Raw genomic sequence first — 22,123 nt, forward strand, 5'->3', positions numbered from 1 at the left:
TCTTCCCTTCAAAGCGGCACCAGGGCAAATGGCTCACGTAGATGGGGCCCAAGTTTAGCCTTTACTGTAAAAAATACAACTATAAACTCTTCAGACAGATCTCTCTCTCTCTCTCTCTCTCTCTCTTTACATTACCCTGAAAAGTGTCACATGCATTGATGATATAACAATAAAAATAATAATAAATAGTCTTACAAGAGAGACATGAAAAAGTGTATTACTATTTGGTTCCATTCCATACATTTTATATAGATTTGGGAAAAAAATCTGGTATACAATAAAAATGGAATATATTAGATTCAACTATAAGAAATCATGTAATGGACATAGAGATATACCACACTGAAAAATAATGTTATTCAAATCCATATATAAAGAAGATTTCATTTTTATTTATCAATATTACTTGTAACAAAAGTTAAAGAATATGGCTACAAGTATGGGAGATTTAGAAGAAAATGATATATTTTGTAAATGTCTTTACATACATATTTATACTTCTTAAAAAGCAGCAATGTTCTAGACTTCTTACTGAGTAATTACAAAAATATATTCTCCCTCTGCAAAATCTAATACTGCTAGAACAGAAAAAAATACCTTTTATAACTCAAGGAATGCATAAGTTTAATGGATTTCTTACACTATATACATGATGCTACAGACTAAATAGTGTTATGATAATCTTTTGAAATTGGTGTGTGTGTGTGTGTGTGTGTGTGTGTGTGTATAGATAGATAGATAGATAGATAGATAGATAGATAGATAGATAGATAGATTTTTTTTTTTTTTAATTGCGGACGGTACAATTTTCTAGTTAGGATTTGACCACAGCCAGCAATACTGAAGTATGAGTTAAGAAGAAATATGTTCCAGGCACTATTAGACTATACTAAATTGTGCTTTTGAACTGTAGCAGCATTTCATCTTGTCCATAAGGCAGAATTTCAGTTCTAAGCAAACATCTCCAGCATGAAAATTTCATTTATAGTCAAGTCTGAGAAATAACATTTAATATGATTTTGCAGTGGACAATTTGAAATTACTTTTACATTTTAGAACCTGAATCCTGCAAATGGATACGCTAGATACATTTAAACATAAACAAAGTTCAAGATTTTGGAAGGGACATATACAAGGAACAATTACAGTTCACTAAGTGAATTATGTATGTTATATATTTGAAAAATAAAGGATTAGTTGCTTGCTATATACAGCATACCACCCTTATCTAAAAAGGGAGATCTACTCATGGAACTAGGCTTCTATGCACACATATTATGCTTATCCAGATGTGAATCCACATTGCCATTCAGGGCCACTAGCATTTATACTTTCTACTGTAACATAGATATCCTGAACCTGGTACACATTTATATCTGATTTATAATTTCTATTGTGCTGCTGTAGAACACATTAGAAACAACATTTCATTTTATCATGATAAGACAAAATTATGTGATATATTCACTTTAGAATAGCAAGTGCCTCGCCACTTTCCTAGTGTGAATATGCATAGAATGTCATTTTCCTGTGTGACCAACTTCTTAATCATAGGTTTGTATCCAATCCTGTCTGTCTGCCATCAAAAAAAAAACTGCTTTAACTTCAAGACCTTGATGCAACATAATTTTCCAGGTAGTATGAAGGAAGATTATAGAGCTTTGAACTACAACACACACAATTGGTAGGACTTTTCAGTCATCAAAATCTGTATTCTCATGTATATGTACTTCAGAATTTCCAAAGTTAAAAAATGCATTAAGAATGCATGTTCTCAGTTGACTTTCTATAAACTCACTGAGTAAAATCAAAAACCTCTTATGCCACAAAGAGTTCACTGTTGTAGGAAACATTCCTGTCAGTGACTCCTGAACAATTTATCAAGGAGACCAATGAATAGAATTTTGACTCATCAGAATCCACCTATCATATCTAATCTCTCATCGCAATGTGAAATAAATTGAGCATCTTATGCTGAATGTGACTATTGCCAAGTCATGCAAAGCAAACACAAAACTCTTGTGACTATATGAGGAAGTCACTGACCTGGTTTGCATGACATGACAACCCACGATGGGTTGTTACCCTTGTTTGTTTCAGGGTGGCATGTCGTGACGTCCGAACCCAGTGTGGTTTCCTCAGCATGGTTGTTAACCACAAACAAGCCAGCCTGAGAATCAGACTTGATCTGGATGTAACAAGAAGCCATTGTGGGTGAATTTCCCCATGGGGTTTCAAATTGCAGCAGCAGCCACCAATTTAAACATTCGAGCTGCAGTGAGGGGACACCATAGTTTGCCGTTACATGCAAATCCAGCAAGGGTGAGGTGTGGAGCGGGTAGGAGGATGAAAGGGGAAATAAACCATGGCAAGCTAGGAAGTGCCTGATTATTGCCAAAGCATGGCTTAGTGAGTGTTTAAACAACCCACCATGGCTTGTTTTCAGCATGGCTTATTGTGAAGTGCGAATGGCCCACTGAGACTGCTTTGAGTGTGTAACTGCCTCCTCAGGTTATTATGTATGCAAGAGCCTAAGTCTAGCATAACAACTTTAAACTGTTTATTCTTTTATCTCTCTCTGGATCAAGGCATCACTTTCTGAAAGGGTCTGATATAGTGGTTTTTCCAATCTGTGCTTCATCTTTGTGTTCATTTTGTTACCGGTGCATAATTGGGTGATTGGCACTGCTGAAGCAACCACTTAAGATATAACATTATTCCAGTGTAAATGTCCTCAGTATAAATTCACAGAGCACGCACATCAAATCCAAATATCCTTTTCTCCCCAGAAGTAGTTGTTCCTCATTGGCACAGTCATATTTAAGAAGAAAGGTTGCTTTATCCGAAGCCAAGTGCTGCTGCTGATCAGTACTCAAGGCACATTCTATCAAAGACTGTGGTTTTCATGTTTTACTTCACTGTCATGGAAACTGGTCTTTTGATTATTCCTCAGATAGGAGTCTTTACTCTTCTCCAACAGGAGGTGGTGGCTGACACAACTTGTACAACCTGCCAAAAACAAAGACTAATTATTACAATTGCCACACTTTGTGAAAGATGCTGGAACATTTAAATATTATGTGATCATTTTCCATTTACTATAGATCCGTTGAGTCAGTAAAAGAATATAGATTGCAAAGCAGAATGAGGCCAGTGCCTTTAGTACATGTATCCTTCATGTAATGAAATGTTTAGGTATAAAAATAGTTTCGCACCAACAGAAAAATGCTGTAATACTCATTTACCATGTCAAGGGACCATTGTCACTGATCTTAACTTTTTGCTCTGTGAATGGAATGAGATTTGTGCTCACAGAAGGGGTCCTTCTCTGACCGCAACTCCCATTCCTACAATGAAGCTTCTTCCATGAATGGAGGGGAAAGTTAGGATCCCATCCCTTTCATAAAACTAGGTGGCTTATTAAGGTTCAGGTGGACTGAGCATATAAGAAAAGAAAAGAAATGCTTAGCTTATTAAAACAAGCTCTAATCTAGGTAGGCAGAATTACAAGTTTCATCAGAGAGCTTCCAAAGCATAACACACACAAAAATGTTCACCCAACAGGGAAAGGGAAGGGTAAAGCAATCCCTGAATGGTCATGCAGTTGATGAGTTGGGATATAACATATATATTTTAACCATACAGCTCTTTTTAAGATGCAACACAAATTCTGTGCATTCCAACTCCTACCTCCAACAGGAGGGCCTGTATCACCTAAAACTTTTATAATACAAAAAGGAGATAACTGACTGCTCACAGGAAATCTCTTTTAGATGGGCTCAGAGAAACTCAAAGCATCCCCGGAGTCCATGTACATGCTCATAACTACCTCTCCATGGAGTCAGGAATTTAACAGACTCAACCATCAGGATATTTGCCCAAGCTAGCTAAATGATATCCTTTTATAATGTTTTCTCCTCAAGCTGGCCATGTGTGTTCTGGTTATTAAACCATGACCTCAGGAAAAATTGAGTTGTAGTACTTAATCACATTCCAAAGAAGGGCAACGCCAAAGAGTGTTCAAACTACCGTACAATTGCGCTCATTTCACATGCCAGCAAGGTGATGCTCAAAATCCTACAAGCCAGGCTTCAGCAGTATGCGAACTGAGAACTACCAGATGTACAAGCTGGGTTTCGAAGAGGCAGAGGAACTAGAGATCAAATCGCCAACATTCGCTGGATCATGGAGAAAGCAAGAGAATTCCAGAAAAACGTCTATTTCTGCTTCATTGACTATGCTAAAGCCTTTGATTGTGTGGATCACAACAAACTGTGGCAAATTCTGAAAGGGATGGGGGTACCAGACCACCTTACCTGTCTCCTGAGAAACCTGTACAAGGGTCAAGAAGCAACAGTAAGAACCAGACATGGAAAAACCGATTGGTTCAAAATTGGGAAAGGAGTATGACAAGGCTGCATATTGTCACCCTGCTTATTTAACTTCTATGCAGAGTACATCATGAGAAACGCCGGGTTGGATGAATCACAGGTCGGAATTAAGATTGCCGGGAGAATTATCAACAACCTCAGATACGCAGATGATACCACCCTAATGGCAGAAAGCGAAGAGGATCTAAAGAGCCTCTTGTTGAGGGTGAAAGAGGAGAGTGCAAAAGCTAGTTTGAAACTCAACATTAAAAAAACTAAGATCATGGCATCTGCCCCCATCACTTCCTGGCATATGGAAGGGGAAGAAATGGAAGCAGTGACAGATTTTATTTTCTTGGGCTCCAAGATCACCGCAGATGGTGTGGTGTAGAGGCTAGAGTGCTGGACTGGGAGTTGGGAGATCTGGGTTCTAGTCCCCACTCGGCCATGGAAGCTCACTGGGTGACTTTGGGCCAGTCACAGACTCTCAGCCCAACCCACCTCACAGGGTTGTTGTTGTGAGAATAAAATGGAGAGGAGGAGGAGTATGTACACCGCCTTGAGTTCCTTGTAGGAAAAAAGGCGGGATATAAATGTAATAAATAATAAATAATAATAAATAATGAAATTAAAAGACGCTTGCTCCTTGGGAGGAAAGCTATGGCAAACCTAGACAGCAGAGTAAGAAGCAGAGACATCACCTGCCGACAAAGGTCCATCTAATCAAAGCTATAGCTTTCCCAGTAGTAACGTACGGCTGTGAGAGCTGGACTATAAGGAAGGCTGAGCGCCGAAGAATTGATGCTTTCGAACTGTGGTGCTGGAGAAGACTCTTACGAGTCCCCTGGACTGCAAGGAGGTCAAATCAGTCCATCCTAAAGGAAATCAACCCTGAGTGCTCATTGGAAGGACAGATATTAAAGCTGAAGCTCAAATATTTTGGCCACCTAATGCGAAGAGAAAACTCTCTGGAAAAGACCCTGCTGCTGGGAAAGACTGAAGCAAAAGGAGAAGGGAACAGCAGAGGATGAGATGGCTAGATAGCATCACTGATGCAATGAATATGGACTTGAGCACGCTCCAGGAAAGAGCGGAGGACAGGAAGGCCTGGCGTGCTATGATCCATGGGGTCACGAAGTGTCGGACACGACTGAACGACTGAACAACAACAACTTAATCACAACAGCTCAAAAAGTTATGGTTGTGACTGGATACTCAAAAATGGTGTTTGCTAAGTTCAGTGCATAGCAAAAGGTCTTAAGAGTTGATTCAAACAGGGTGGGATGAGTGACCCACACTACTTGTTTCCCAGCTTCTATGGTAATGTTTGGGAAGTGGGAATAAGCCCCATTGAACACAATGGGGTTAATTTCTGAGAACATGTGTGGATTGCACTGTTGCTATATCAAGAAGCGAATTCTACATTTACTTCTAGAACACTGTAAACCTGCATCTAATCAAAAAAAGAATGAAGAACAACAGTTGTCTGTATATAAGAAACAAACAAGTGGCTGCTACTTCCGCATAAATATAATTTACTACAAGATAATTGCCACAAAATTGCAATAAGTATGCCTTCTATGTTGCTCATCAACTGAAACATCTTATTTACTGATTATATTAATGGGGGTACCCATTTAAATCTTTTTGTGAACATGGAAAAAGGTGTCTCAGAAGTATCATATTTTCTTCATTATATTTTTCTATAAGAGTTTTACAACTCCAATGTATGCCTGTATAGGTACATCAGGTTTCAGTTCTTCAATAACAAAGTATTACATTTTGATCTACACAGTACAAGACAGACTGTAAACAACAACTAGATTGACATAAACTCTGTAGGGCAGAAAAAAACTCTCATGCAATCCTTGGGGTTTGTTCAGTTATTTTCATTAAGTTTACTTGTTAGAAATTTTATTTTATTTTATTTATTTATTTATTTCATTTCTATACCGCCCAATAGCCGAAGCTCTCTGGGCGGTTCACAAAAATTAAAACCAAACAACACACAATAAAACAATTTAAAATATATAGAACATTAAAACCACAATATAACAATACAACCACAATAAAACCTAGCAGCAGTACAGGAATTTAAAATACAGATTTAAAACAGCAAAGATAAAAATTTAGAAAGCTAAAAAGCCTGGGAAAATAAAAAGGTCTTCACCTGGCGCCGAAAGGAGTACCATGTAGGCGCCAGGCGAACCTCACTAGGGAGCTCATTCCAGAGCCGGGGTGCCACAACAGAAAAAGCCCTCCTCCTAGTAGCCACCCGCCTCACTTCCTTTGGCAGGGGCTCACGGAGAAGGGCCGCTGATGATGATCTTAAGGTCCGGGCAGGCACATATGGGAGTAGGCGATCCTTCAGGTAACCTGGCCCCAAGCCGTTAAGGGCTTTGAATGTTAACACCAGCACTTTGAATCGGGCCCGGAAATGGACTGGCAGCCAGTGCAGCTGGAAAAGTACTGGCGTAATATGAGCTCGCAGGCCAGTCCCTGTTAACAATCTTGCTGCCCTATTTTGGACCAGCTGAAGTTTCCGGACCGTTTTCAAAGGCAGCCCCACGTATAACGCATTGCAGTAATCCAGACGAGAAGTTATCAGAGCATGGATAACTGTAGCTAGGCTATCTCTGTCCAGATAAGGGCGTAGTTGGTATACCAGCCTAAGCTGATAAAAAGTGTTCCGTGCCACTGAGTTCACCTGTGCCTCAAGTGACAGTTCTGGATCCAAGAGCACCCCCAAACTACGAACCTGATCCTTTAGGGGGAGTGCAACCCCCTCCAGAACAGGTTGAATATCACCTAGCCGGGCAGACGAACCACCCACTAACAGTACCTCCGTCTTGTCTGGATTGAGTTTCAGTTTATTAGCCCTCATCCAGTCCATTACCGTGCCCAGGCACTGGTTCAGAACAGCCACTGCCTCACCTGGGTTTGATGAAAAAGAGAGGTAGAGCTGGGTGTCATCCGCATATTGATGGCACCTCAGCCCACACCTCCAGATAACCTCCCCCAGCGGTTTCATGTAGATGTTAAACAGCATGGGGGATAAAATAGAGTCCTGTGGAACCCCATGGCACAATTGCCATGGCACAGAGCAATAATCCCCCAGCACCACCTTCTGGAATTGGCCATCCAAGTAGGAGCGGAACCACTGTAGTGCAGTGCCTCCAACTCCCAACCCAGACAACCTATCCAGAAGGATACCATGGTCGATGGTATCAAAAGCCGCTGAGAGGTCCAGGAGAATCAACAGGGTCGCACTCCCCCTGTCCCTCTCCCAGCAGAGGTCATCCCACAGGGCGACCAAGGCAGTTTCCGTTCCAAAACCAGGCCTGAAGCCCGATTGAAATGGATCTAGATAATCCGTTTCATTCAAGAGTGCCTGGAGCTGTCCTACAACCACCCGCTCAAGCACCTTGCCCAGGAAGGGGATGTTGGCCACTGGCCTATAATTATTAACATCCTCTGGGTCCAGGTTAGGCTTTTTCAGGAGTGGTCTAATTACTGCCTCTTTTAAAGCAGCAGGCACCACTCCCTCTCTCAAGGAGGAATTTACAACCTCCTGGACCCAGCCGGACAACCCCTCCTGTTTGATTGAATAAGCCATGTAGGGCAAGGGTCAAGCACACAAGTGGTCGATCGGACTTGGCCAAGCACCTTGTCCGCATCCTCAGGCCTCAGTAACTGAAACTCATCCAATAAAACTGGACCAGACGGTGCTCTGAACGCCTCTACCAATGGAACTGCATTAATGGTGGTGTCCAATTCATGACGAATCTGAGCGACTTTATCCTCAAAGTGCCGCGCAAACTTGTCACAGCATGCTACCGAGGGTTCCACCATCTCTCTCCCTGGCCCAGAATGTAACAGGCCGCGAACCACTCGGAAAAGCTCCGCTGGACGACACTGAGAAGATGCGATGCTGGTGGAAAAGAACTGCCTCTTTGCCTCCCTCACCGCCACAGAGTAGGCTCGATAGTGGGCTTTTACCTGTGTTCGGTCAGACTCAGCACAAGTTTTCCTCCACCTGCGTTCTAGCCGTCTCCCCTCTTGCTTCATTGCCCTCAGCTCAGGTGTATACCAAGGAGCTGGCCGGGCTCTGCTCAGAGGGAGAGGGCGCTTGGGCGCGATCGTGTCAACCGCCCGAGTCATCTCTGCATTCCACAGAGCGACCTGGGCTTCGACAGGAGCACCAGCCATACCAGCAGGAAAATCCCCCAGAGCCCTCTGGAATCCATAGGAATCCGTTAATCTCCGGGGGCGGACCATTTTAATAGGTCCCCCACCCTTGCAGAGGGGAAAGGCCGCCAGAAGTCTAAACCTCAGCAGGAAGTGATCTGACCATGACAAAGGGACAGATGTTAATTCCTCCACTTTCAGATCACCATCCACCTGCCCAGTCGAGAAAACCAGATCAAGCGTGTGTCCTTTTATATGCGTTGGGCCGATGACATGTTGGGACAGCCCCATGGTTGTCATGGCGGCCATGAAGTCCTGAGCCGCCCCGGATAAAGCGGCCTCGGCATGGAAGTTGAGATCCCCCAGGACCATCATTCTGGGGGTCCTCAACACCAAGTCCGAGACCACCTCCGTCAGCTCAGGCAGGGAGTCTGATGGGCAGCGGGGTGGGCGGTACACCAACAGAATCCCTAATCTGTCCCGGGTACCCAACACAAGGTACAAACACTCAAGATCTGCACTCGAATGAGCAGGAAGCCTGGAGAGGGAGATTGAATTCCTATAGACCACGGCAACTCAAACAAATTTGAGGTGTGTGCAATCCATCACCAACTGAAAAAATTCTCAAAAACGTGGACCAGCCATATTTGTCATTCTAATACAGCTAGTTTTTAAAAAAGCAAAATACCATTGTAGACCGATAAGAACTGATAAAGATGCAGCATTAAAATATTTTATTACATTGAATTGGGCTGCAATCTTATTCATCCTTCTTTTGGAGTAAAGCCCATTGGATTTTCTGAGTGTACATGAATTGGACTGGGGTATTGGATACTTAACTCTAAATAAGTATGTTCAAGACAGTTTTTTAAGTCCATGTAAGCTGCTGCAGAGAGCTTGGTCCTCCACACCAAGACTCACTGTTACCCAGCGTATTAGGGGCCAGGGTATTGGAAGAAGAAAAACACCTATGTCTTTTGCTCTCAGTTCACATATCCACTCCTGTTTCCAACTCTGGCACTGGTGAAAGAGAAGTGGGGAGTATGTTTGAGGGGCTGGTAAGGTGTCAGAGACTGGCTGCAGGGAAGCTGGGTATTCTTCTCAAGCTCAGATGCTGATCCAAGCCAGATAAATATTTCTCTATTGAAATAAACTTCGCCTCTCATTTGAAGTAGGTTTTACATGCCCTTGAAGTCTGTTTCTGAGCCTGGCTTGGAAGAACTTCATTGGCATCTCAATTTATAATGCTGTAGCTAAAGCATCATGAACTTGAGCACACTCCAGGAGAGAGGGGAGGACAGGAAGGCCTGGCGTGCTATGGGCCATGGGGTCATGAATAGTCGGACATGACTTAACAACTGAACAACAACAACAAGCTAAAGCAGCATCATATATTATGAGTCAGGTCTAACTGGACAATTGGAGCTCCCATGATAGTTGGATCCCCCCCCTCCCCACAATCACTGCATTATGAGGTATTTGGTATGCAGAGCTCTGCAAAGGGCAAATGCTTCAGTAGTGAATCATTCTTCATGGAGTAGGTCCCCAAAAGCATCAGTTGGTTTTCTCCAGTATTATCTTTAAAAAAAAACAAACCCTGTCAAGCTTGGGAATCATGAGTATCTTCTGAGGGGCAGATTCCACAACTAAAGATCAAACTAGTTTTGTTGAAATTTGACCCTCAAAACTAAACAAAACAAAAAAGATCTGTACTTAAATATTAGTAAAAGTTGCAGCCTGAGTCTGGATGAATTATTTGACAGAAGCTTGAGAAATGTTGGTCTTGGTCACAGACAATTGATTGTAATGTTGAGTTACCTTGGAGCAGATGGTGGTGTGCGGTCCCTAACTCCTAAATTCTTGGCAGTGTTCTGCACTCTTGCTCCCTGTAAGGCACAAAAATGGTTGTGTTTCATATATAGCTGATCTTTTTTAAGCTTGCACCATGACAGTTACAGTTATCAAAGATAGGATACCCAAATAATCATTTTTATTTGCAGTGTGGGAAATGCTTAATACCAAAAAATAACAGTAAATAAAAACAAGGAGTTGTTCACAGTTTCAGGAAATATAATAATATTTTAAAAATCAAAGAATGTTTCCAGTGCAGATTCTAAACACAGGATTTTGACCAAACTGTTTAAGGCATGGAAAGGTGCAGAGAATGATCAACTCTGCTCCCACAATAATGGTGGGAAACTTCTGTTTCTAGCTTTGGTGAAAGAAAGAATGGGTAAAGAATGGTGTTAGGGAGGTTGTGCACAAATTTAAGGACAGTTTCAGTATTTCTGAGAAATGTGGTGAGAGCAGAGAAAACCAAGGGCTATCTATAGACTTACTCAGGCATTCTGAATTCCCCATGCAATGAGTGTGGGGATGAATGTTCTAGCCCCATTGTTTTTCATGAGTTAGATGGTGGATGTCTGCACCAGGGGCTACTCGTGTAGCACCTCCACACACACCCGCAATTTAAAACCCTGATTCTAAGACGAGCAGGCTCCCTGCTGCAGATAGTCAGCCTTCAACTTGTGGAGGGTGATGAGGACAGCAACAGAGAGGGGTGGAGCTAGCATGCCTCTCCCTACTCTCCCAAACATTCTAGTCATGTGTAAGGGAAGAGGCAATAAAATAAATACACCCAAAAAGGAACCAGAATTAGGAATTTATAGTTATTATAGAAGGGTTTACATTTATTCTTTGGCACAGGAGACTGATAGACTATCCCACCTCCTAAGTACACACTGCCCTCTTGAAAACCTTGGCAGTATGTGAGGAATCATATTTTAAGACTTCAAATACATGGACATACTTACAAAACGCATGCAAACATGCAAACTATTAATTTCCCCCACTGCACATGCTGGTTGCGTGCTGGCTGGATTTCCTCAATTACCCTTGCTGGTGCAGCTTGCTGTGTCATCCAAACCCAGGCGGCATCACTTGTTTGAGGGGGCCACAACCCTCAAATAATCCATGGGTTGTTGTTGGGTTATTTGAGGATTGCTGTGCGTGCCCCCTCAACACACACACACACACACGCACACACACACGCACAAGCCATGGCATCTGGGTTCAGTCAATATGGGAAGCCAATCCAGCAAGGGTAATTAGGGAAATTTAGCTGGCACACACAGTGCAAACTAGCCCATTAACTTAACATTGCATTTAATACAAAAGGTTACATAACTAGAGGCCTGAAATCCAGGCCAGAAAACACTTGCATTTGACCTAGTGTTCTAAGCCACAACTTAATGGCAAGCTGATAGTTTCTCTCCAATCAGAAGTAAATCACACATACACATATGGTCTCACATCCCCAACACCCACAAAGTGTTTCTTCCCTTCATTTAAAGTTATCAAAAGCTACTACCATGAGCAACTGGATGGCATAATCTGAAGGTATGCATTATAAATTAAATATTTACATTTCTAGGGTATAAAACATAAGTTAGTATATTATCAAAATTACTATTTCAGCAGGAAAATAGGACTCTTGGCAGGTGGATGCAACTTTGAAAGTGATGGACCAATCAAAATAAATGGAATAATAGTCTCAGCTATAAGATGAATAACTACATTTGATCTGTCAAAAATTCCTGAACAAGAGATATCGAAGATAAAAGGACGGCTGGTCATTAGTATGTCTGCTATTTCAAACTCCCCCCTACTGTCTGATATTGAACTGATTGTCAGTGCAATCCTATAGTGCCTTCTCAGAAGTAAACCCCATTGAGTTCAATGGGGATTACTCACACATATGTGTACATAGGATTACGGCCTTTGTAATACCACTTTGATGGCTGAAAGAGAGGAGGAGCTGAGGAACCTTATGACGAAGGTGAAAGAAGAAAGTGCAATAGCTGGGTTGCAGTTAAACCTCAAAATGACCAAGATTATGGCAACCAGCTTGATTGATAACTGGCAAATAGGGGGAGAAAACGTGGAGGCAGTGACAGACTTTGTCTTTCTAGACGCAAAGATTACTGCAGACACTGACTGCAGCCAGGAAATTAGAAGACATTTACTTTTTGGGAGGACAGCAATGACAAATCTTGATAAAATAGTGAAGTGCAGAGACACCACACTGACAACAAAGGTCCGCATAGTTAAAGCAATGGTATTCCCCATAGTAACCTATGGCTGCGAGAGCTGGACCATAACTACGGAAGGCTGAGCGAAGGAAGATAGATGCTTTTGAACTGTGGTGCTGGAGGAAAATTCTGAGAGTGCCTTGGACTGCAAGAAGATCAAACCAGTCCATACTCCAGGAAATCAAGCCAGACTGCTCACTTGAGGGAATGATATTCAAGGCAAAACTGAAGTACTTTGGCCACATAATGAGAAGACAGGACACCCTGGAGAAGATGCTGCTGCTAGGGAAAGTGGAAGGCAAAAGGAAGAAGGGCCGACCAAGGGCAAGATGGATGGATGATATTCTGGAGGTGATGGACTCGACCTTGGGGGAGCTGGGGGTGGCGACGGCCGACAGGAAGCTCTGGCGTGGACTGGTCCATGAAGTCACGAAGAGTCGGAAGCAACTGACCGAATAAACAACAAAAAATCATGTTCTGCAGCATGTAGCAGACAGGGAACTGTTAATTTTATTATGTTGCATTTAAAATGCAAAATGCATGTGACAGAGTCCCAACGGATGGCTTTTTTAATCAAAGCAGCTTCAATAGGGGGTGTTATTGAAAGGAGAAGGAGTGAGGGGAATGTGATGCTTAGCCATTTCTGCTCACTGTTTCCACTGCCATTATTTCCCACCAAGCTGCTTTTAAGTTCACAAGCACAACCTAAAGAACAGAAAGCAGCTTGGTGGGAAGAGTTGCAACTGAAAAACAGCAGGCCAAGAAAGGATTAAGCATCCTACAACTTGGGAAACCTCTAGATCTTGGAGGACTCCAGCTCCCATGACCACCAGACAACACAGCCGAGGGTCAGGGATGATGAGAGTTGTAGTCCATCCCCATCTGGAGGGCGCTGTGTTGCTACACCTATCAGCAAAATTAACTTCTGCCAAAGCTGCTTCCGTTTTCAAAACCAGCCTGTCAGTGTTACATGAAGTCAGAGCATACTGCATGATGCATGCATAGGCATAAATACAGGTTTTATATAGGGTTTCTCAACCCCCTTTAACACATTGACCCAGTTCATTTGACTGCCAGCATCCACCATGTTTTAAATAAGCCACAATGGGTTGTAGTGCATGCCAGCTGCCATTGTGAATATTCAAGCTAATTGTGATGTGCGAACCCAGGCAGAGTTGCTAGTTGCCATGGGTAAGAAGCCACCTAGAACCCATGGGCAATTAGACAAACCGGCTCCCATGGGGCGATCAACAAACAACTGGTTCCTTCCTCCTTGATCTTCGCTATCACTCTCGGTAGTAGAGGAAATGGGGGAAAGCAACAGAAGAAAGTTCCACTCCGGTGAAGAAGAAAGGCATCCCCCAACAAACAACAGCCTGCTCCCACTCTTGAACAGAACTTCTTGTACACCACATTCAAGGGGTTTCCCACCTTAGAAAGATCCTGTGTAGGATGGCTGGTGACAGTTCCCATTCTTGAGATGTTCAGAAGGTACGACTGAGTCTGCCAAAATGTTGTCTTCCCCTGTGATGTGAAGCATGGTGATGTGTATGCCCCTGGGGACAAGCCAATCGTAAATTTTGAGGGTGAGCTGCACTAGTTTGGATGAGTGGGTCCCCCTTGTTTGTTCAAGTGCCACAGAACGGAAGTGTTGTCTGTTAGGATTTGAATGTGTCTTCCCCTGAGGTAAGTTGCGGAAGCCTGTAGAGCCTTCCATACCACAAGGAGCTCCAAAAAATTTATGTGAGCCTGACGTTCTACTGACGACCAACAACCTTGGATTTTCAGAGGCCCACAATGAGCTCCTTACCCATCGAGGGAGGCATCGGTGGTGAGGACTCAAGATGGCGAGGGCTGTAGAAAGGAAATGCCTCAATTCAGATTGTTGGAGTCCATCCACCAGAGGAGAGATTGAGCACTGTGGTCCGGGATCATGAACCGGGTTCGACAAGCATCGGTCTCATTGTGGAAAATCTGGATGAACCAGTTTTGTATGGGTCACATTCTCAATCATGCCCAGAAAATTCTCAATACCAGCACCATCGCTGCCATATGTCCTAATAGTCGCTGAATGTTGTATGCGGAAACCAGGCTTTTTCAGTACAGAGTGCTCGCCAACTGTACTAGCTAAATTGCACGGTCTCAAGGGAAATAGGCACAACCCATAGTGGCATCTAGGAGTGCTCCTATGAACTTAACAGTCTGAGTAGGGAATAAGTTTGATTTGTCCTCGTTGAGGCAAAGTCCGAAAGCGTCAAGAAGGCTGTGAACGAAAGTGACTGAACAGTGCATGGCCTCTTTGGAATTGTCAGCTAGGAGCCAGTTGTCCAAATACAAGTAAACTTTGATGCCCTTGAGCCACACATTTTATAAACACTCTCAGTGCCGTAGTGAGGCTGAACAGTAGCACATAAAACCAAAACATCTCCAAGCCTACAGCAAAACAAGGGAACCTCCGGTAGGACTCTTCAACTGCTATGTGGAAGTAACCATCTTTGAGGTCCACCACCATGAACCAGACACCTTTCCGAAGGAGGAGAAGAATTGTTGAAAGCATTGTCATCCTGAATCTCTTGGGTGTGATAAACTCGTTTAACTTCCGCAGGTCCAAAATAGGATGGAGTCCACCGTCATGCTTCAGAACTGTGAGGTAACAGGAGAAAAAACTCTCGCTCTGCTCCTCTGGAGAAATGCACTGGAGGAGAGATTCCATTTCTAGATGTAACACTACCGATGGTGGGGTCACTCTCACAGTTCCCACTAGGGTAAGAATGTCAAAGTTGATCTTGTATCCGCTATGAACAATAGCCAACACCCATTGATCTGAGATTATCACACACCAAGTAGGAAGAAAGAAAGAAAGAAAGAAAGAAAGAAAGAAAGAAAGAAAGACGATTGTGAAACTGCCGTAGAGGGAGATGATAATGGATTTGACTGAGGGCAGTGTCAAAGATGCCGTTTAGAGGAGTTGTCAGGCATAGGACAATTGGTACGATATCTAGCAGTAGAGTATTGCTTCCTCTGCTGTTGCTGTTGTGGCTGGTACTGAGAGGTATGGTCTGCAGCTTGTTTCTGAAAGTACAAAGGTTGATGTCTGAACCAACAGCGAGGTTGGTGTGATTGTTGTTGTTGTTGGGGTTGTCCAAGTCCCATCTGTTTAGCTGTCATTCTGGCCTTTTGTACGGAATCCATTTGGTCATCCGTCTTAGAATTAAATAGACATTCTCCATCAAATGGTAAGTCTTCAATTCTAGAATGGGCCTTAGGTGTTAATCCAGACCGGAGCCATGCGTGACATGTGAGCCCACCATTGACTTCACATTGCAATCTGCCTGACACTGTGTGGTATTGATCTGTTGACATGAATATCAAACCACTTCCGATTGGAACACTCTGGTCAATTCTCTTTGATCTTCTGGCAGGTAGGTACATAGGGAATCCATCTTCTCCCATAAAAACAACTGATAACGGGACACCATGGCTTGGTAGTTTGCAACACAGAGACCTGATGCTGCCGATAAATAAAATCTGCATCCCATGAGGTCGAGCCTACAACCTTTTTTATCCATTGGAGATGCATGAGATTGCTGAGACTGACCCTGAGCTGACTCAACTATTATAGAATTGGGCCGTGGGTGTGAGAAAAGGAATGTGGCATCCTTTTTTTGTATCCTATACATTGACTCCAATCTCTTTGATATAGGTGCCATAGAAGATGGGGCAGACCATGTTTGTTCCATGATTGAAGAAGGGTCAGCAGGAACGGGATCGCTACCGGTACCAAGGATTCAGAATACACAATGTCAGAGACAGGGTCTTGAACCTTTTCTGTCAGCTGTTGAAGGTATATTCCTAATGACTGCGCCATTCACAAAACTTGTTCTGAAAAATGTCCCATATCTTCTGAAGGAGAAACTCTATCTTGAGTACCTATGACATCATCAGGAGATGAAATAGATGGTGGGACAGAAGAATAAGATGAAGAAACTGACTGATAATCCCCCATTGAATCATGAGACTGTTCAGTCCGATTGGCAATCCTTTCTTTCTTGCTCTGCTCTTGTACCAGTGGAGCTGGAAGGGAGCAATCTGGTGGAGCCCGATTTGATATATTTCTAGCCACTTGCAAAGAAATGGAGCATGGAGGCACAGGAGGTGGCTGTAGAAAAACATCCACATCCAGCAGGCATGAAACCAAAGCTGATGGCCGCGATGTGTATCAAGGAGAAGCTTCTCCTAAATATCTGGTACAATCATGGTACAGATCATAATATCTTCTAAGACACCAGTCATCGCATTGGTACGATCTTGGAGGAGGCATGGACCATCCCGAGTATAGGTCCCACTCCCATTGAGGGGAGGAAGATCTGTTGCAACAGTCATTGTCATAACCACAGAGAGGTGATCGAAACCGAGAAGTGGGATTTCCATAAACTATAGACGCTTGTGGTCTTCCGTACCAAGAGGGTTGCAACCCTCGACCACAGTATTGTGTTTCTGGAAATTGAGAACGTCGGACCCGAGGACTGAGACTGGGTCAGTGCTGAATGGTGGAGAGGTCTCTAATCTCCCCTTCAGAGACCATAGATGGAGGATCCAACAGTATGGTGGCAGTCGGTACCGAAGGCAAAGTCTATTTCAGTGAATTTAAAAGAGGTGGTGGAGGAGGAATCTCTGGCTCCGATGGGAATTTTCTTAACCACCTTTTTCCTCTTTTTCTTAGGCTCAGCCTCTGTCGTCAGCTTAGCACGCTTAGCCTTTTTGGCAAGTTTCTTAGCCACCAAAACTGCTAGCGAATGGCCAGGAGTTAGTGGGTCTGCGCTCTCCACTTCTGACGAAGATAGAGGAGGAGAGGCTAAATCAGAGATCTCCTTAGATCTTGAGGCACCAGATTGAGTCTGAAACTTCTGGGTGTCTACAGCTTGAGGAGCTTTTTGCCACAAAATTGCTTTTAGTCTATTGGAACGATTTTTACAGGCTTGCTTGGAGAAGGCTTGACAATGCTGGAAAGCCTCCACAACGTGAGCCTCCCCAAGACAAAAAAAAGCATAAAGAATGACCATCCGACAGTGGCAACTTGCTGCCACAACAGACATACTTTCTGAAGGGTCAGTGCATACACCAACAAGACAAGGAGAAAAAACAACAAACTTAACTATTCTAAATGTGTGTGTGTATATAGCAAGAGAAAAGCAAGAAAGACGAAAGAACGAAGAATGAAGAGGGAAACACTCAGCTCTAAGTCCTAACAAAATAGATGAAGTTCCCAAAGAGGCAGCCGTAATGGCAGTCGAAAAGGAACTGAGGAGATCAGCAGGAACCCATTTGGACATGCACAGTGGGATGGTGGGGGAAGGTTCCCACCGAAAACAGTGTTCCTCAGCTATGAACTTTTTCCCGAATAGAGGTTCCGCGCAAGCGCAGAGCCCATATATATGATTCGCAGAGACCACGGAGAAGAACTATACATAACCATCATAGAAGTGTTAGACTGCATTTAATTCCAAGGATATGGTATTGGAGGCCAATGGGTCTATCACAGCTCAAACAGGTTTCGGGTGAAGACTTGTTTCAAAGGTAGCTTGTGATTTAATGCAGGAGAAGGGGAACACTTGGGAAGCAGATATGAAAGTCCCCAAATCATAGAATCATAGAATGGTAGGGTTGGAAGGGGCCTACAAGGCCATCGAGTCCAACCCCCTGCTCAGTGCAGGAATCCAGGTCAGAGCATCCCTGACAAATAATCTACTTGTCTGATTAATGACCTGTATCTCTCCAGTGACATTTAGATGCCACGCTTTTCAACATCTACATAAAACGAGTGGGTGAAGTCAGCTGAGGTTTGGGCTGAGGTATCATCAGTATGCGGATGACACACAGCTCCACCTCTCTTTTCCACCTTCTAATCTCAAGGAGGTGGTTCTGTGGGGGCAGTCTTTGTGTGAATGAAGGCAAAAACGCTGAAACTTAATTGAAACAAGATGGAAATGTTGGTGGCTGGGAAATTTGCTGAGCTGGATGATGGTGTACAAGTGGCCCTGAACAGGGTTGCACTCCCCCTAAAGAGCCAAGTACGCGGCTTGGGAATTCTCCTGGAGCTGGTGCTCTCTATGGAGATGCAGGTGTCATCAGGGGGAAACTGCAGCCTTATCTTGAGAAGGCAAATTTATATGTGTTGGTTACATTCAGGCTATATTACTGTAAAGCACTCTATGTGGGACTGCCCTTGAAGATGGTTCAGAAGTGTCAATTGGTGCAGAATGTGACAGCAAGAACACTTCTAGGAGATAGGCTTTCTGATCACATTACACCTATTCTGTACCAGTTACATTGGCTGTCTATTCATTTCCAAGGCCAATTTAAGGTGCTGGTATTAAGCTTTAATGCCCTAAATTTCTTGGGACCAGGTTATTAATTATTATAATCATGAACAACCCCTGGATTTTTCAAGTTCAAGGCATTATTATTATTTATTAAATTCCCCTCCCTGCCCAGTGGAATGCCCCCTTTCCCCTCCCCCCGAGGCCACATGCGCAACCTTGGGAAGCCCAGTTCTTTCTGTGGTGGCTGTGGGGGTGTGAAGGAAGGGTATCAGATGTCAGAGTCCCCCTCCCAAGCTCATAGCAGTGTCTTTGGCCTCAGGAGGGAGACTGAACAATCCTATGTTCCCTGGCATGCTCTTCCAGGGACCATAGGATTGCTCTATACGAATGTCTTTGCCTGGGTCTGAAAAGTTGGTGCCAGACAAGCCTCCTTCAGGAGAGCATTCCATAAACACGGGGCTGTAACAGAAAAGATCCATTCCTGTACTGATACCCCCCGAGCTTCTCTTGGAGGGAACAAATAAAGAAGGCAGCTCTTAAAAATATTTTTGTTAGTGCTATCCATGTTTTCTTGCTTCTAAAATGTAACAAATTCAAAAGATATGCCAACGTTTTCTGAAAAACTGCAAGAAAGACAGTAATGAAGAACACACAAGGGAACCTTTAGGGCAGATCTACATCTTTGTTTCTGAGTATACATTTTCCTATTAATACAAATGAGACTGAATTGCCTTGAGTCAACATTACTGGAGAAACACCAACTAGCTAGGTGAGAAATGTAACTTCACTGTTGTATTCTATCCTGTATTGAAGCCAAATTGAAGCCACAATTTCTGAGTATTCCGATATAACCTTGAGGGAATTTATGTATAACAGAACTTAATTCATGTTTTGTATAGAGATATGAAAATGGACTATCCATAGACAAAAACAGATGCACATAAATTTAGTGACATTAATGGAAAGGGAGAAGACTGCAATTTTAACAGGACCAGCATTTTTATGTAATAGCTTTGGTTAAGGCAAATAAAACAATACTGCTGTATCTAAACTGCCATGATCATAGTACAACATTTGCTTTAAAAAAATGAAGAAAACCTTAACAAAAAGAGACAATAAATAATGAGGAAATGAAATACATCATGAAGAGAGTAGCAACTTCTGGAAGAACTATTCAGTTCTGCTCTTCAACCATTATTATATTTTTATTTAATCTATATTTCATCTTCAATACTTTCAGTGATCACTTATTTGATTAATTGACTTACCATTTTTTTTAAATATAAAATTGAAAAACCACAATATTGGAGAAATTTATGAATGTAATATACCTATAATAGGTACATAAGAGTTTTGTTTGTGTGTTTGTTTAAAACATTGGCGTACCACCCTTCATCCAACAGATTCCAGGGTGTTGTACAGCACATATAAATCATTAAAAGGTGCAAGAAAACCGTAACATTCATTATAACATTAACAATAAAACAGCTAGTATGGTTATCTCCCATGCCTCTAAAAGTATGTTCTAATCCAGTGTTTCAGGCATAGAAATTGTGATACACACACAGAACTGTCACACTCACAAGTGCTTGCTTTCCCATTCACTTAATCTCTACACACAGAAAATGATGCATTTTCTGTCCCCTTTATTGAAATTAATGGGGAACATCAGGAGATCTCGATCAGAATGATAGCATGCCTTAAATTACTAATTTCTCTGTTAACATATACACCTTTTCCTCTATTAATTTCTTACCATTAAAGCCCGTCCTAGGATAGGACCATTTCTCATCTTGATGTTCAGAAGTTCTTGTAAGACAATGCAGCAGTACTTACCAGATGGTTTTTGTTATAAAATATACTTACATTAAAAAAAAGAACAGATCACTGTACATAATTTTGTTTCCTGATATGTTGATGAGATTAAGGAGCAATTACTCCATTTTGTTGATTTATAGACAGTGTTGTTTTATCTTTATTAACTTGAATTCAGAATGCTTCCATGGTAAAATTATTGGCTTGGATTCTTTCTATTCACTCCATGAACAGAAGGAGTTTGCTGACATGTCAGGAGAGTTCCACTCACAGAAGGACCTCTTCCATGAGCAGAAGCCCCTTTCGTGCATAGAGTAAGAAGTCAGGATCTAAATCAATATCTAGACTATGCAAAGTAGAAATTATTTTGTGGAAGGACTGAAAAAGGACTTAGAAAAATCAGTGCCAGCCTGTCTTCAGTGCTGTTATCAATGCAGACATTAAAACTAGTTATTTTCTTAGCCAGAACTACACAGAGTGAAGCAAAACTGCTAATTTATCTTACTCAGGAGCAGAAGGTTATGCGTCAAAAGAGTAAAATAATATTTAAAGATTGATAATAGTTTCTCTCATATATATGCCCTAATCCATGCACTTTACCATACATGTTCAGTTCTTCTATGCTTGTTCCTGCTTAGCTCAAGTTGTATTCCTATTCTGATCTTATTTGCAGTAAACTCACCTGCTGCCTTGCTGTCATCTGAATCCTCCCCTAATATCCCACTTCATTAAATTCAGAATGTGTTACTCCATATGCGTCAATGCCTTGACTGACAAATCTTGGATCTTCAGGCCCAGTGCACATACATCTCAGGCTGCACATATCACAGTTCCTCATATTTTCAAAATAGTAGAATTGTTTTGCAAAACCACTGATTCCTTTGGGATGGATAGGTGATGGATAGGAAAAATGTAATATATAATTTTTTTTAAAGATGACTTACTTGTTTGCGCATCACATCTGTAGCTTGCAGGATATAGCGAGGAGGTAGGCCATGACTCCGAGCAAGAATTATAGCTTGTTCCAGAGTGACACTCAGAGTGCAACTGCAACACAAAATCAGATAATCCAATAAAAATCCAATTTATTTCATAGAATACTACTAAAATATTTTAAAAAATCTGTAGCTATCCATTAAAAAATCCAAACACATGGTAGGGAAATATTAGGGCTGTGCAGGGACCCCCAACCCTCTCCGGAGGCCAATTCAGAGCTTCCAAATCGGTCCCAACCTGCCTTGGGCCAATCTCTAGCACGATCCAAACAGCCAAAGTGCCCCCACCCCCACCTAGCTGCACAAGTCCCGCACCCAGCCACACAAGCTCCCTGCTCCTC

The 22,123-nt window shown here is 42.6% G+C and overlaps 1 protein-coding gene across 1 annotated transcript in view; it reads right to left on the reverse strand.

The window, feature by feature from the left end:
• Nucleotides 1–694: 694 nt before the first annotated feature.
• The window catches only part of PREX2 (phosphatidylinositol-3,4,5-trisphosphate dependent Rac exchange factor 2), a 218,198-nt gene continuing 196,769 nt past the window's right edge, over nt 695–22,123 (reverse strand). Inside the window, exons 38-40 of the mRNA XM_084848048.1 lie at nt 21,732–21,834; nt 10,377–10,444; nt 695–3,009 (exon numbers count right to left, since the gene is read on the reverse strand). Coding sequence (XP_084704174.1) covers nt 2,964–3,009; nt 10,377–10,444; nt 21,732–21,834 — 217 coding nt within the window. The 3' untranslated portion in view covers nt 695–2,963. The remainder of the gene's footprint in view (nt 3,010–10,376; nt 10,445–21,731; nt 21,835–22,123) is intronic.

This window comes from Heloderma suspectum, chromosome 4 (assembly GCF_057233095.1).
Source record: "Heloderma suspectum isolate Gila_16-S chromosome 4, 16-S_ref, whole genome shotgun sequence".
In the NCBI taxonomy this organism is placed as follows: domain Eukaryota; kingdom Metazoa; phylum Chordata; class Lepidosauria; order Squamata; family Helodermatidae; genus Heloderma; species Heloderma suspectum.